The following is a 16,170-nucleotide window of genomic DNA, read 5'->3' as shown; positions in this document are numbered from 1 at the left end:
ATCATTCAGGGCTTTATATGTGAGGAGGACAATTTTAAATTATATTCTGGATTTAACAAGGAGCCAGTGAAGGGAAGCTAAAACAGGAGAAATATGATCTATCTTTTTAATTTTCATCAGAAATCTTGCTGCAGCATTTTGGATCAGCTGAAGGCTTTTAACTGCATTTTGTGGAAATCCTGATAGTAAAGAATTACAATAGTCCAGCCTTGAAGTAAAAAATGCATGGACTAGTTTTTCAGCGTCACTCCTGGATAGGATATTTCTAATTTTGGCAATGTTCCAGAGGTGAAAGAACAAAATCCTAGAAACCTGTTTAATATGGGATTTAAATGACATGTCCTGGTCAAAAATAACACCAAGGTTTTTTACTTTATGACCGGAGGTCAATTTAATGCCATCCAGGTTAAGTGATTGACTAAGCAGTTTCTTTTTTAAAGACTCTGGTCCAAAGACGACAACTTCTGTCTTGTCTGAATTTAGAAACAAAAATTGAAAGTCATCCAAGTTTTTATGTCTTCAATACATCCTTGTAGTTTATCTTACTGGTTGTGTTCATCAAGATTTATGGATAAGTAAAGCTGAGTATCATCAGCGTAACAATGAAAATTGATCTTATGCTGCCTGATAATTTGACCTATTGGAAGCATATATATAGTAAAGAGAATTGGCCTAACTAGTGAACCCTGTGGTACTCCACAATTAACCCTGGAGTTTAAAGATGATTTATCATCTGAAAATTTAAATAATTAGTAGGAGTTGACTCATTTATAGTAACATAATCCTCTTAATCCTCATAATGCCCTGCTCTTCATATTGCTAAATGATAGATCGAACAGTTCTCTTGAGATGTTCAAAGCTTAGGATATTGTTTTGTTAAGGGAGTTTTCCTCTCCACTGTCGCTACATCCATGCACAGTATGAAGGATTGCTGCAAAGCCAATGCAAGTGACTGTCCACTGTTGCTACATGCTCATCCAGGAGGAGTGAATGCTGCAAGTCACTGACTATGCTGTCTGCTGGGTTTCCTTAGATAGAAAAATCTTTTAACCAATTTGAATAATAAACTAAACTGAACTGAATAAAATTGATTTGTAACCTAACCCTGTCATGATGTGTGGGACTTACATTTTTTGTCACTCTAGTTGTTCCATATATGGTATACTGTTTATTTCTGGCATCCCTGGTGTTTATTTATGTTATGTTTTTGTGATTTTGGAGTTGTTTTCCTTGTGCATAAGCCCTCCACATTTTTCTGATATTTTAATCTTTGAAATTCGTGTGTTCTTTTCCTTTCACTTTACAGCAGTACTTTGTGTTGCTCGAGCACATAAAACCCCAATAAAAACACAAAGCTTTCTGGCTGTAACATGACAAAATGTGAAAAAGTTTAATGGGTACAAACACATAATGTTAAACATGATAGTAATGAGACTCAATGTCCTGAGTGCTGTAATAAACTGTTTCCGTCTACTTCAAATAAGGGCCTGTTTAAAAGATACAAACACACAATTGATCAAAATGTTAAATCCCGCAGCATCCTTTTTGAACTGGGAGGTACGATAAGGAAAACATCTAGGGGTCGGCCTGAAAAAGCAAAGGCTTTTTCAGCCCCTCAACTACTGGGTGCTTGTGAAGACAATAAGGAGTCAGAATGGCTGGAGCAAAAGCTGCTGAAACAGTACAGTGGAAGACACTTTGCCACACATGGAGTAGAAGCTCAAATCAGGAGGCAACTGCCACAACGGGCTTTTTCAGCTCACAGCTTTGAGGTATAGTTTTGAAATGATCTAATAAATATGAGTATATCTGTCTCAAAAATGTTTTACTAATGTAGTAGCACCAGTATTGGTATTACTCAGTCCTCATATGAACCTTCTTTTGCAGAGCTGCAACCTTTAACCAGAAGGTGTCACTAGTATGCTGCAGTGCTTCTAAGCGCCAGAACAGTCACGACTATTAGAAAATGATATAATGCTTTGTTAATTTACATAAATAAAGTTCATGATCAGTTTACACACAGCCTGACAGTACATCAGGAATGGCAATCATTCCAGAGCCATATAGCATACCAAGCTGTAGTTGAGCCAACTACATAAAAGGTTTCCCAGGAAATACAAATTTGAGCTTCTGAGCTGACAGGAACGATAAAATGATGCAGGGGGGTGGATTGCCGATGCACTGGCTCAAGTTTCCGGGTTTCCATTGCAGATGACAGTCACACTCTCTTGCTTGATGTAGCAAGCAATGTGCCATTACAGATTAAAAGGAGCAGGCTCAGGAGTTCAAAGTTATGCATCTCTTATGAAGGGATTTGGAAAGCAGTCGAGGTTATGCGAGTGCTCTCACCATTTCCATCACTTTGACTGATTTAACAGTTATCTTAAAAATTCAGGGAATACCGTAGGGAAGCTTCAGCTCTAGTTACATCCTTGAGGCATTAAGCTGTTTATCCCTGTTATTTATTAATGGTAGATCAAACGGCTTCCAGGATGAAGGATCAGTTGCTAGGAAACCAATGAAAACCTTCTTAACTCAAAGAGTGTGGCCTGTTATCTGGTTAAGGGCTCTGCTGAGGCCGTTAGAGTTGCTTATACTCTATGTAAAGGTGAAGCCCTAATAATTTCTGCTGATTTTCATTATCAAAGTGCAGTCATTAATTTCTTCTTTTAGCACTCCAACTTTATGAACTGCCTGGTAAGTGGATTTTTGTGGACCTAAAATTGATATCTAACTAAAATGATTCATCTATGTGCCTAAAGAGCTTCTTGAAGTTATGTCTATATTTGTGATTAAATCTTTAAATTGTGTTTCTCTTTTCATTTTAAGGTAAATGAAAAGATATCATTAGATGATCTCCAGAAACTGAAATTAGCCTTTGAGGTACTTTGAAAATTGTGCCTTTTAAGTTTTACCTGCAGAGTTAGTGCTAGGATGATCTTTTTTTAAACTGTTTTTGTACAAAGGAATCTGATGTGAGTGGGACAGGATACATTGATGTGAAGAATTTTGGACATATACTGAAAAAGTGCTTGAAGGAGCCTGACATGGTATGATGATGACTATTTTTTCAATATCAATTGAACATATTTGCAAATCTGAATGTGTCTGAAGCCTTTCTTGAAACTCCTGACATAAGTTTTAATGAGCAATTGTTTTTTTGACATTTTGTCATACAACTGCTACTTCTATTTTGTTGGGATTTTTTATGTGAAACACAAAAACAAAGCAGCGCCTGTTGAGCACAACAAAACTGTGATTTTGCTAACTTTTTGCAAGTAAAAATCTGAAAAGTGTGATGTGCATTTGTTTCAGTCCCTTTTAATTTGATACCTCTAAAAAAAAATCAAGGGCAACCTTGTCTTCAGAAGTCACCTAACTCATAAATGGAGTCCAACTGTTTGAAATTTAGGCAAGATGTCCATAATAACTCTGGAGAAGCTGTGGAGATCAACAGAAGAGAGTTGTTGTTGCAAGTAACCCAAAAAAATTCTAATTTGCCACAGGTCATGTAGGGCAGTGGTTTTCAAAAAGGGTTCTTCTCAACAGTTTGTTGAATGTTATTCAGTGAGATTATAATTGTGTTAACATATTTTAATAATATTCTTACATTAAAGAAATGTATTGATTATTGAATAGTTAGTAAAACACATTTTAAAAAGTTGATGCTTATTTACATAGTTAAAAAAAACAACGGTCTTATTTTTCTTCTTTCATTTTTGTATTTCACAGGGCAATGCACAGATTCACAGTTTGTTAAAAAAGATTAATTACTCAGATCAAGGAAGGATTTCGTGGGTAAGTACTATTCAAGTTGTGTTTGTATATTATGGAGCACACTTGATAAGAAGACGAATCTACAGGAATCTTGGTAACAATATTTCAGCTAGGATTTATTGATCAAGTGTAAATGGAGCAGACAACAGCACAGTAGCTTGGGATATATCTGTCTTTGTTGTGTCAAGTTCACTGTATACAGCAGTCTTTAAATAGCTTATATTGGTGGGATGAACCTTTAATATGCTGTGAAGGATTTCCACTTCACCTTGTTAGACATTTTGTGATACAGAGAAATCAGTGGTTGTTTGTACACTTGCAGAGTGGCGTGAGAGGTAAAGGTAGATAAGTCTTTAAGATGTATCTGAATAAATCTCCACATATTTTGAAATAGACATGTTGACACTTTTCACTGAGGTTTAACTAGATGAAAATGTCTAACAGACAGGGATGTGATGTGTGATTCAGGTGGAGTTTTCTACCTATCTGCTCCAGCAGTACAAAGCAAAGGAGGAAACTGTGAGACGCAGCAAGCAGGTGGCCTTTAATTTGCCAGCCACTGTGAGAGATTGTGGTCATGGCGTTACAATAGTGAACATCCACTCCACCCATGATGGCACCGTGTTAACTGTGAGAGAGGATGGGCTCGTGTGTCAATGGAGTTCTGAACTTAAACCTCAGAGGACCAAGCACATGTTTGTATGTTCTAACTTTTAGAAAATAATATCCCTGGAATGTTAATTAATTCATCCATTTTTTTGACTATTCTTAAAACACTTGAATGGGAAGCAAAACAACATTTTGTAAAACAAAGACACATTAGAGAAGAGAATATACAGACCCATTTAACAAATTAGAATTTTATTAAAAAGTTATTCTATTTCAGTACCTCAATTTACCACGTAAAGCACATTATGTAGATTAATTACGCACAGACTGATGTGTTCCAACCTTTAATTCTGGAAATATGATGATTTTTTACCTACAGCTAATGAAAACCTGATGTGTGTGCCCAATGAAAAGTGTGTTTAATAGCTCATTTAAGATTGTTTTCAAGATACTTTTAATTATTTGATCATGACTATATATACACTACTAATAAAAGTTAGGAATATTTGGCTGTCGGGTGAAATTTCAGGATGAGCGTGTCATTGTTTTTAAGGCCGACTTGACCCACATGCAGAGAACACTCAGAAAGAGAAGCGACCTTTAAATGTGAACTTAATGTGACCTTCTCTAAACTGTTGAATGCACATGTCCAACTGTTTAATGTTACAGTACTTTTGCACAAGTTGCTGTTCTACAAATAGGGCTGTCCTTTCTCTATAGGCTAGTCTGCTCATCCATGCTAACAAAACAGACCTTTAAAAGACACTGATACAGCTGACAAATTATTAGTGAAATATGATTATTGATTTATCTTTTCCACAAACACTCAAGTTAATAAATGTAGTTGTTGAGAACAGTACAGTTATAATACATGGTGAATTGTGTTTTGATTAAAACTTACTATATTTTGTTGAAGATATTTTTAACACATGAAAGTTTCCCTTTTTGTTGAATAAGAAGGTCCATAGAAGGTCAAAGTGGGTAACTGATTTCGCTCTGATGTCAGAGTACAACAAGCTAATGATTGGAACAGGGTGAGGACTTCTAACTGACCTCACTACAGTCTTTAATTAATGAGACGTTGGGTTTATATTTATTGTTCTTGAATATTTTATTTTTCAGGGACGGAGAGATTCAGTTCTATGAACTCTCCTCTTTGGAGCCTTATTGTCAGATCAGTGCCTTGGGAACAATACCTTTAACTTTAGACTACAGGTGAGCTGCAGTTGAAGAACCCAAAAAACGTTTTGTTGTTCCCTACGTAATGTTTTTTGTTGTGTTTTTTTGTGATGCAGCTACACTGGTTCTGATAACTGTTGTTTTCTATATGGAGACATGGAGGTAAGTTATTTTTTTAAAACCTAATTAAATGACATTAACCAATATGCAGCAGTGTGAAGTAACAAGTTACATTTACCTGAGTAACTTTTTGAGAGAAGTGTACTTCTAAGAATAGCTTTACTGTAGCATATGTTAAACTTGTAGTTGAGTAATATTATTTTTAAGTAATGCTACACTTACTTAAGTACAAATTTTGGCTACTTTCTGGTCACTTCACAGAGAGATGAACAAGCATGTTTTACCCGGCATGATACACCACACAGTTCATGGCAAAGGGAGACTTCTCAGAAGTACACAAGATATTTTGTTCAAATGCTGTTTTCTATCTTCTTATACTGCTGTGGCATTTGTTTATCTAAGCGTTTATCAAGTGTTTATCTACTGTTTATCTAATCACTCAAAGTAATTTGCACTACAAAGTAATTGTAGACTCTGATTTTAAAAGCTTTATTATGCAACAGTGAGATTTGAAAATGTATGTTTCAATGCCTTTATTTGCTATTTTCTTAAATATTTATTTTAATACTTTTTTATCATATGTTCATTGAAAATACCAGAATTTGTACATAATTCAATACTTTTGCCTCTCTAATTACTTTATTTAAAAAATGAATCAGACATTATGATTAAACAATTACTCAGTACTTGAGTAACTGTTTAATCTTTCCAACAAATTGGTTTTAACTGTTGCTTTTGAAATTTTTTGGATAATTGCTTTTTTTAACTATTATTTGAGTAAAACATTTTAAACTAATGCTACTTTTACATTAGCACAATTTTTGGTAACTTCTATAAAAATGAAAGGTCTGCACAGGAGGCCATGACAGTGTTTGTATTTCAGGGATGTGTTACCATCATTTTACTGTCCACTGCTGAGGACACCCTCAGGTAACATTGCTTTTATGAGGATGTACTAGTATTCATTTAGTCACATTGCACATTTTTATTCTGAAAACACATAAGCAGTGGATCAATTTGCATCTGTAACAAGTTTGGTTATTCTTAGGCAAAGTGACCTTTAAAACTTTTCATAGCTGGGGCAATGGCACTCAGAGAAGTACTTGACGAAAACTGGTACATCAGAATCAATAGATGACAGCTTAACAACTAATGTTTGTATCTATGAATTGAAACAGCTACATTAAAAGAAAATTAAAGAAAAATGATTTTCTTTCATTTGCATTTTTATTAATATTTTTATTAGGTATTTATTGTTTTTTTTTTTATTATCCTCGGTGTAATGTCAACCAGAAGATCATTTGACTGACAAAACCATCAAAGCATCACAGAAAGAGTTGAGCTGAAACGAGGGAAAACTTTAAAAACAATGAATGGGATACCTTATGTATCTGAGATACAAAATGTCAAAGGAGTGTAATAATTAGTTTTCAGAAAATGTTGGGCCAACTTCTTCCATAATTTAGAAAAAATGTTTATGAAGGTGAAAAGTCAGAGTCTTCTGTGTGCAGGAGCCTCGATCTTAGGACTGTTAGTAGTTGGAAAACATGGAGGTCATTGAAAACACAGTGTGAAAGCCCAGAAATATGCAAATTAAGTAAGAACATTATACCCAACCAATTAGATTTAAAATCAATCTGGCCATAAAATCTAGCTGCCAAGAAATAAACACTTTCACCTGCGTATTTTTATATTTTACATAAGCTGCTGCATATTCAAGACACATCAATCTTTGGAGCGAGAATTATAATTTCTTCAATTTATTATATAGCCATTACTAAGAGAAGCTGCTGAGCTGAATGTCAGACTATTATCTATGAACCCCAGGACTTGATTTGATTTCACCTAACTCCTAATGTATCCAATATGCAGTTTTTCCCAAAGTCTTTGAGGGTCTGTTAAGAGGTGTTAATCAGATGTTGAAATGAACCATCAAAATTGACTCACACCATGTCTCCCAGAGATGACAAGTTATTTTGAGGCCATGCAGCAAGTTAGTAAAAGACCTGATAATAATAAAAAGCAGAGGCGAATGTTATGTCACCACGTCCACGCACACACACACACAGTATGCAATGGAAAATTATACCTTTGCCTCTCAGCAGGTAGCACCAATCAAACACACATCATGTGGTGTGCGAGGCTGAGTCTTAAGGGTCAGTTTGAAACCTAAATATAAAATTGAACTTCTTTTCACAGATTATGGAACAGATTACCAAAGGCTGAAAATGTGCCTAATATTGCCATTAAAAATGCTGTACTTTCTCAAAAAGTGACATTTGTCAGATGGAAGGTTCATCATGACTGGGTGACACAGGTAAGGTTTTATGTTGTTTTTTTGTTTTTTTAACTTAATTCTCATCTCAAAATAATAACAGGCAATTCTTACATCTTGATATTTATGATAAACTAATCTCAAATTAGAGCTCTCGAAAAAAAAATCTATCCATTTAATGAAAGTTTATTGACATTTTAATACAAGGTCCAAATATTTTGTGTATTTTTTGTAACTTATTTAAAAGAATTACAAAATTATACAGGTGTTTTGCATTAAGTATCTGTCAAAAGTTTCCAGAGGGAATAAATGTGTAAAAACTTTGAATTTCAATTGAAATTGTGAAACTCATTCATTAACAGGATTTGATACAAAAACAGTCATATACACTGCTTAAAAGGAAAACTTAAACAACACAATATAACTCCAAGTAAATCAAACTTCTGTGAAATCAAACTGTCCACTTAGGAAGCAACACTGATTGACAATTAATTTCACATGCTGTTGTGCAAATGGAATAGACAACAGGGGGAAATCTTTGGCGATTAGCAAGACACTTAATAAAGGAGTGGTTCTGCAGGTGGGGACCACAGACCACTTCTCAGTACCTATGCCTTCTGGCTGATGTTTTGGTCACTTTTGAATGTTGGTGGTGCTTTCACACTCGTGGCAGCATGAGACGGACTCTACAACCCACACAAGTGGCTCAGGTAGTGCAACTCATCCAGGATGGCACATCAATGCGAGCTGTGGCAAGAAGGTTTGCTGTGTCTGTCAGCGTAGTGTCCAGAGCCTGGAGGCGCTACCAGGAGACAGGCCAGTACACCAGGAGACATGGAGGAGGTCATAGGAGGGCAACCCAGCAGCAGGACTGCTACCTCCGCCTTTGTGCAAGGAGGAACAGGAGGAGCACTGCCAGAGCCCTGCAAAATGACCTCCAGCAGGCCACAAATGTGCATGTGTCTGCACAAACGGTTAGAAACCGACTCCATGAGGATGGTATGAGGGCCTGACATCCACAAATGGGGGTTGTGCTCACAGCCCAACACCATGCAGGACGCTTGGCATTTGCCAGAGAACACCAGGATTGGCAAATTCACCATTGGTGCCCTGTGCTCTTCACAGATGAAAGCAGGTTCACACTGAGCACATGTGACAGACGTGACAGAGTCTGGAGACAGTGTGGAGAGCGATCTGCTGCAACATCCTTCAGCATGACCGGTTTGGCAGTGGGTCAGTAATGGTCTGAGACCCCTCGTGAGACCATATGCTGGTGCGGTTGGCCCTGGGTTCCTCCTAATGCAGAACAATACTAGACCTCATGTGGCTGGAGTGTGTCAGCAGTTCCTGCAAGATGAAGACATTGAAGCTATGGACTGGCCCGCCCGTTCCCCAGACCTAAATCCGATTGAGCACATCTGGGATATCATGTCTCGCTCCATCCACCAACGTCACGTTGCACCACAGACTGTCCAGGAGTTGGTGGATGCTTTAGTCCAGGTCTGGGAGGAGATCCCTCAGGAAACCATCCGCCGTCTCATCAGGAGCATGCCCAGGCATTGTAGGGAGGTCATACAGGCACATGGAGGCCACACACAATACTGAGCCTCATTTTGACTTGTTTTAAGGACATTACATCAAAGTTGGATCAGCCTGTAGTGTGTTTTTCCACTTTAATTTTGTTTGTGACTCCAAATCCAGGCCTCCATTGGTTAATAAATTTGATTTCCATTGATGATTTTTGTGTGATTTTGTTGTCAGCACATTCAACTTTGTACAGAACAAAGTATTCAATGAGAATATTTTATTCAGGATGTGTTGAATGTTCCCTTTATTTTTTTGAGCAGTGTATATCTGTTCATTTCTGTTCATTTTGATGATTGAGATTTACACTAATGAAAACCCAAAATTTTGTTTAGCAGAAAATAAGAAATCTTTTATAAATGTATATAAACTGAAGAAAACTATTTTTGACATAGAAATGCTTTGTTTCGATCGTGTTATGGCCAGTACAAGAATAAGGAAGACTAAACAGTTGTACACCAGATACTCTCCACAAGATAGATAAGCCTCAAAAGGTTATTGCTAAAGAAATAGATTGTCTACGGTGGCGTTTCAAAGCATCTTAATGAAAAGTTGATGTCATAGTTTTTTCAATTCTTTTGACCTACATGCAGAAACTTGAGACAGCTGATCATTTTACAGGTTTTATTTTTTGTGCAGTAATAATATTCGGTATGGCAGGAACCTTTAGGGACCAGTTCAGCCTCACCTTCTAGGAAGAGAATTAGCGTGAGATAGTTGACCAGAAGCAGAGAGGAATTGTAAGAGTGAATAGCTGCTTACGGTGAAAATTGAGTTTTTGGTCTGGGAGGGTGTCAGGTTGAGGAGGTGGCTTGTTTTGCTTGTCGGTGGAGGTTTGGTTCGTTGGAGGGTGGACAGGGTTTTCTGCTTGGGTTCGGAAGCTCGGAGTGTGACTCAGATCCGGAGACATGGAATCCAGGGAGGTTTTAACCTGAGCTTGACTGTGAAAGAAGACAGTCCAGGAACAGCATTCAGGTAACCGAGGCACCTTAAAAGAACAGAATACAAGTTAGAGATCTCTTCACAAGTCGTCAGGAAACAGCAAGGCACCGAGGACTGGAGGTACCACTAAGGTTGACACTCAGCCGTCGACTGATCTGCTGCTTCCTCCTTTTAAGCTTCCAGATGAACCTGATTGCACACTAGGTGTGAGAGAGCGCAGCTGCACAGTCCACCCTCCAAAGGAACCTGCTAGGAAACAGAGCAGCAAAACAAGACTGCCCGGCCTGCAACTTGACAGTTGAGTGGAAGGGAAGAGTTTTGGGAAAAAAAATGCACAAGCAACATGAATATACTGCCTTTTTCTTGGTTTTATATTTATTTTTACCTTTTGAATAAATTAAATTTGGGTTTTTATTTGCTGTAAACCATCTCGTAAGCGTACTCGTCGTCTTCCGCTTATCCGGGACCGGGTCGCGGGGGCAGCAGACTCAGCAGAGACACCCAGCCCCAGACACCTCCTCCAGCTCCTCCGGGGGGAGCCCAAGGCGTTCCCAGGCCAGCTGAGAGACAGAGTCCCTCCAGCTGGGCCGCCCCAGCTCCGGAGGTGTTCCAGGCACGTCCCACTGGGGCGGCCCAGTGGGACGTGCCTGGAACACCTCCGGAGGAAGGCGTCCAGGAGGCATCCGGTATAGCTGCCCGAGCCACCTCAACTGGCTCCTCTCGATGTAGAGGAGCAGCGGCTCTACTCCAAGCCCCTCCCGGATGGCCGAGCTCCTCACCCTATCTCTAAGGGAGTGCCTGGCCACCCTACGGAGGAAGCTCATTTCAGCCGCTTGTATCCGGGATCTCGTTCTTTCGGTCATGACCCAAAGTTCATGGCCATAGGTGACGGTAGGAACATAGACCGACCGGTAAATCGAGACCTTCGCTTTTCGGCTCAGCTCTCTCTTCACCACAACGGACCGGCACAGTGCCCCCATTACTGCGGCAGCCGCACCGATCCGTCTGTTGATCTCCCGCTCCGTTCTTCCCTCACTCGTGAACAAGACCCCAAGATACTTGAACTCCTCCACTTGAGGCAGGAACTCCCCTCCAACTTAAAGAGGACAATCCACACTTTTCCGGTCAAGGACCACGGCCTCAGACTTGGAGGGGCTGATCTTCATCCCAGCCGCTTCACACTCGGCTGCGAAACGCCCCAGCGCATGCTGTAGGTCTTGGCTAGAGAGGGCCAGCAGGACCACGTCATCTGCAAAAAGAAGAGACGAAATCCACCGGTCCCCAAACCAGACCCCTTCCGGCCCTTGGCTGCGCCTAGAAATCCTGTCCATAAAAGTTATGAATGGGACCGGTGACAAAGGGCAGCCCTGTCTGAGTCCAGCATGCACCAGGAACAGTTCTGACTTATTACCGGCAATGTGGACCAAACTCCTGCTCCGCTTGTACAGGGACTGGATGGCCCCTAATAAAAGGCCCCCAATTCAATACTCCTGGAGTACCCCCCACAAAGCATCATGAGGGACACAGTTGAATGCTTTCTCCAGGTCCACAAAACACATGTGGACCGGTTGGGCAAACTCCCATGAACTCTCAAGTACCCTGTAGAGTTTATAGTGCTGGTCCAGTGTTCCACGGCCGGGACAAAAACCACACTGCTCCTCCTGAAGCCGAGGTTCGACTATCGGCCGGACTATCCTCTCCAATACCCTGGCATAGGCCTTACCAGGGAGGCTGAGGAGTGTGATCCCCCTGTAGTTGGAACACACCCTCCGGTCACCCTTCTTATGCCAGTAAGAGGCACTGTCTCCAACTGCTACGCAATGTTGAAGAGGTGTGTCAATCATGACAGCCCCATAACATCCAGAGATTTGAGGTACTCAGGGCAGATCTCATCCACCCCCAAAGCCCTTCCACCGCGGAGCTTTTTAACCACCTCAGTGACTTCAGCCTTGGTGATGAAAGAGTCCAACCCCGAGTCCCCAGCTTCTGTTTCCACTAGGGAATGCAGGATGGCAGGATTGAGGAAATCCTCAAAGTACTCCTTCCACCGCCCAATAATGTCCTCAGTCGAGGTCATCAGCCTCCCACCCCCACTGTAAACAGTGTTGGTGAAGCTCTGTTTCCCCCTCCTGAGGAGCTGGACGGTTTGCCAGAATTGCTTTAGGCCAACCAGTATTCCTTCTCCACGGCCTCACCGAACTCCTCCCAGGCCCGAGTTTTTGCCTCTGCCACAGCCTGGGCCGCGGCACGCTTGGCCTCACGGTACCCGTCAGCCGCCTCAGGAGTCCCACAAGCCAACCACAGCCGATAGGACTCCTTCTTCAGCTTAACAACGTCCCTTACTGCCGGTGTCCACCACCGGGGCCTGGGATTGCCGCCGCGACAGGAACCGCAGACCTTACGGCCGCAGCTACGGGCAGCAGCATTGACAATAGATGCGGAGAACATGGTCCACTCGGATTCTATGTCTCCAACATCCCCCGGAATCTGGTCAAACGTCTCCCAGAGGTGGGAGTTGAATACATCCCTGGCCGAGGGCTCCGCCAGACATTACCAGCAGACCCTCACTATGCGCTTGGGCCTGCCAAGTCTGTCCGGCTTTCTCCTCCTCCAGCGGATCTAACTCACCACCAGGTGGTGATCAGTGGACAGCTCAGCCCCTCTCTTCACCTGAGTGTCCAAAACATGCGGCCGAAGGTCTGATGATACCACAACAAAGTTGATCATTGACCTCCTGCCTAGGGTGTCCTGGTACCAAGTGCACTGATGGACACCCTTATGTTTGAACATGGTGTTCATTATGGACAATCCGTGACTAGCACAGAAGTCCAATAACAAAGCACCACTCGGATTCAGATCGGGGAGGCCGTTCCTCCCGATCACGGCTCTCCAGGTGTCACTGTCATTTCCCACGTGGACGTTGAAGTCCCCCAGCAGAATAATGGAGTCCCCGGGAGGGGCACTATCCAGCACCCCCGACAGGGACGCCAAGAAAGCCGTGTACTCCGCACTACCGCTCGGCCCGTAGGCTGAAACGACAGTCAGAGACCTGTCCCCAACCCGAGGGCGCAGGGATGTGACCCTCTCATCCACTGGGGTAAACCTCAACATGAGACGGCTGAAATGGGGGGCAACAAGCAAACCCACCCCAGCCCGCCGCCTCTCTCTGTGGGCCACTCCAGAGTAGAAGAGAGTCCAGCCCCTCTCGAGGAGATGGGTTCCAGAGCCCACGCTGTGCGTGGAGGTGAGCCCGACTATTTCTAGTCGATATCTCTCGACCTCCCGCACAAGCTCAGGCTCCTTCCCCCCCCAGCGAGGTGACATTTCACGTCCCTAGAGCCAATCTAAGCATCCGGGGATCCGGCCGCTGAGGTCTCCACCTTCGTCCGCCGCCCAATCCTCTGTTGCTGTAAACCATAATTATCAGAATTAGCAGAAATAAACATTTAAACACATTTTGTGGGCAAAATACCCATTCAATATTTACAATCTCACCTTTTTACATTGAATTACTCAAATATATATGTGTTATAATATTCTATTTTTTTTTTATATCCACCTGTATATGTACAGCTGATACATTTATCAACATGGCCTTTTGCCTCTGCCTAGCCCTGTCTCTTTATTTAATGCTACAAACCTGAAATATACTTTATATGTATGTTTCGGATTTAGATCTAGGCTTTAGGTTCAGATTCTATGACTTTTATGAAATTCTCTATAGGGACCCTCCTGTGGTTTGTGAGCCCTTTGGAAAAAAGGGTTACCTCTATGTTTTTTTATATCCATGTTTCTCTTTGTTCCGAATGGTCTTACAGTTTTTTGTTTTTTTTACTAAAGAGAAATCATCTCTTTAATACTAAACTAACTGTAGAGATGTTGGTAAAAAGGAAAATGCAGCCAAATGTAATCCCAATGCAACCATTAGTGGATTCTGCTTCTGATCCTCATCAGTTTTTACCTTTTTGGCCTTATGTGCCCTTACATTTTGTGTAGTTTGTCAACCAAATAATGTTTTGTCTACTACTGTTTATGTAGGCAAACCTTATACAGCTGTTTATATACAACCTCCTCTTATAGAAACTTAATGACCAGCATATTTCTTCGGAGCACAACATACATGTTTGCTGTTAAATTCTTAATTAGCTCTCAACAGCACATTTTCTTTCCTTCAAATTAAAAGTCATGAAACATTTTATATAAGACCTGCACAAAGAATAAATGAAACATACCAATAATGACAGTTTCAAACAAATAAATAAATCTACAGGGAAAACAGCAACAGCAGTTACAAATGGACCAACTGTCAGGATTTTATTCCCATTTATTTCCATATATTCCTGTCAATTCCTCTATATTCTCATGGGAAGTTTCCATCTTTGACAATTGCTGGAATTTTGTAACCTTAGCAGTCATAATTCTGAAATTAAAACTTGTTTCCTTTGTAGGTAAAATATTTTCACAGTTTTCAGGCTGTTGCCTCATCATCAAATGAAGAGACTTCTTCTCTTGTTTTAGGTAAAGTCTCTTTTGTCAGTTTTGTTTTTTTCTATTGTGTGGCGTATTTTCCTTTCATAATAGAAAGCAACCTAAAATAGAGCATTAGCTGACAAACAAATAATGCTGTGCCCTGCACATGTTTTTGAAAGTATTTGCTCTGTACTATAAGGTAATTTAGCTCAGTGTTGAACACTGGGGAGTCTGCTAGGAGAGCTGTGAGGGATGAATCATGATTACTCATCTATCACAAATTTACCAATCAATGCCAGTCCATATGTTTGTGTGTAACTGTGATCACCTTGTATGTGGGCATGTTCACTTGCAAGCTTGGTCATTTATTCTCATAATGACTTACCCTTGCACGAGAAGCACACTGTGATAGATGCTAGCTTTTGTACTGTGATGCTTTTCCTTTTTTTCTCTTCTCGAGGCTGTGTGCTTCCTTCAACACATTCTGCACAGCAGCTCAAGGAGATCAGAGAGGTGTGCTACGAGGGTAAAAACAGGAAGATCCAACTAAGCTGGATTCCACAGGCCCGCGCATCTGGGGATCAGACTGTCTTCTCTGTCTGCAAAGGTGTAAAGGCTTTTGACCTTTGTCAGAAGCACAGTTTGCTGGTGACTGGAGGAATGGACAGACTATTACGCCTGTGGAACCCACGTTTTTCAGAGTGAGGATCCTGAATTCAGCTTGCCTATTTTGAGACAAGCATTATTAAAATTAAATATAATTTAATGAAATACATTCCTCCTGATTCAGTTTGTTTCTCCTTAGGAAACCCACTGCTATTTTAAAAGGCCACTCTTCTCCCATCATCTCCCTTTGTATCTCGTCAGAGGACAATCAGATCTTTTCTGTCTCCACAGACAGCACTGTGAAGGTGATTCATGTCTTTCATTTCATCAATATTAAAACTCATATCTTACATGTAAAACACATTTCACAGATTTAGATATAAACTTCACTAACAATAATCCAGTAGTTGTAAAACACCCAAAGCCCTTCTCCACATTTAACTATATTTGTTTCTGCAGAAAATAAGCATGCATTTTACCTTTTATCTCTTAAGTGATAAATGCAAAAAATGTTTTCAACCTTGAACGTTTTTATATTTTCTAACATTAATACCAAACAGACTTCAATGCATTATATATGATAGACCAAAACAAAGTAGCACATACTG

At 40.6% G+C, this 16,170-nt stretch overlaps 1 protein-coding gene across 1 annotated transcript in view; it reads left to right on the top strand.

The window, feature by feature from the left end:
- Nucleotides 1-2,509: 2,509 nt before the first annotated feature.
- wdr95 (WD40 repeat domain 95) overlaps nucleotides 2,510-16,170 on the top strand; it is a 29,572-nt gene continuing 15,911 nt past the window's right edge. The window contains exons 1-13 of the mRNA XM_047392357.1: nucleotides 2,510-2,697; nucleotides 2,830-2,883; nucleotides 2,967-3,050; nucleotides 3,733-3,798; nucleotides 4,246-4,476; nucleotides 5,344-5,420; nucleotides 5,509-5,601; nucleotides 5,682-5,727; nucleotides 6,569-6,615; nucleotides 7,885-8,002; nucleotides 14,935-15,004; nucleotides 15,417-15,657; nucleotides 15,762-15,867. Coding sequence (XP_047248313.1) covers nucleotides 2,686-2,697; nucleotides 2,830-2,883; nucleotides 2,967-3,050; nucleotides 3,733-3,798; nucleotides 4,246-4,476; nucleotides 5,344-5,420; nucleotides 5,509-5,601; nucleotides 5,682-5,727; nucleotides 6,569-6,615; nucleotides 7,885-8,002; nucleotides 14,935-15,004; nucleotides 15,417-15,657; nucleotides 15,762-15,867 — 1,245 coding nt within the window. The 5' untranslated portion in view covers nucleotides 2,510-2,685. The remainder of the gene's footprint in view (nucleotides 2,698-2,829; nucleotides 2,884-2,966; nucleotides 3,051-3,732; nucleotides 3,799-4,245; nucleotides 4,477-5,343; nucleotides 5,421-5,508; nucleotides 5,602-5,681; nucleotides 5,728-6,568; nucleotides 6,616-7,884; nucleotides 8,003-14,934; nucleotides 15,005-15,416; nucleotides 15,658-15,761; nucleotides 15,868-16,170) is intronic.

Source organism: Girardinichthys multiradiatus, chromosome 18, assembly GCF_021462225.1.
Source record: "Girardinichthys multiradiatus isolate DD_20200921_A chromosome 18, DD_fGirMul_XY1, whole genome shotgun sequence".
Lineage (NCBI taxonomy): Eukaryota > Metazoa > Chordata > Actinopteri > Cyprinodontiformes > Goodeidae > Girardinichthys > Girardinichthys multiradiatus.
The sequence above is the reverse complement of the archived record's forward strand: the minus strand, read 5'-3'. Positions and strand labels throughout refer to the sequence as shown.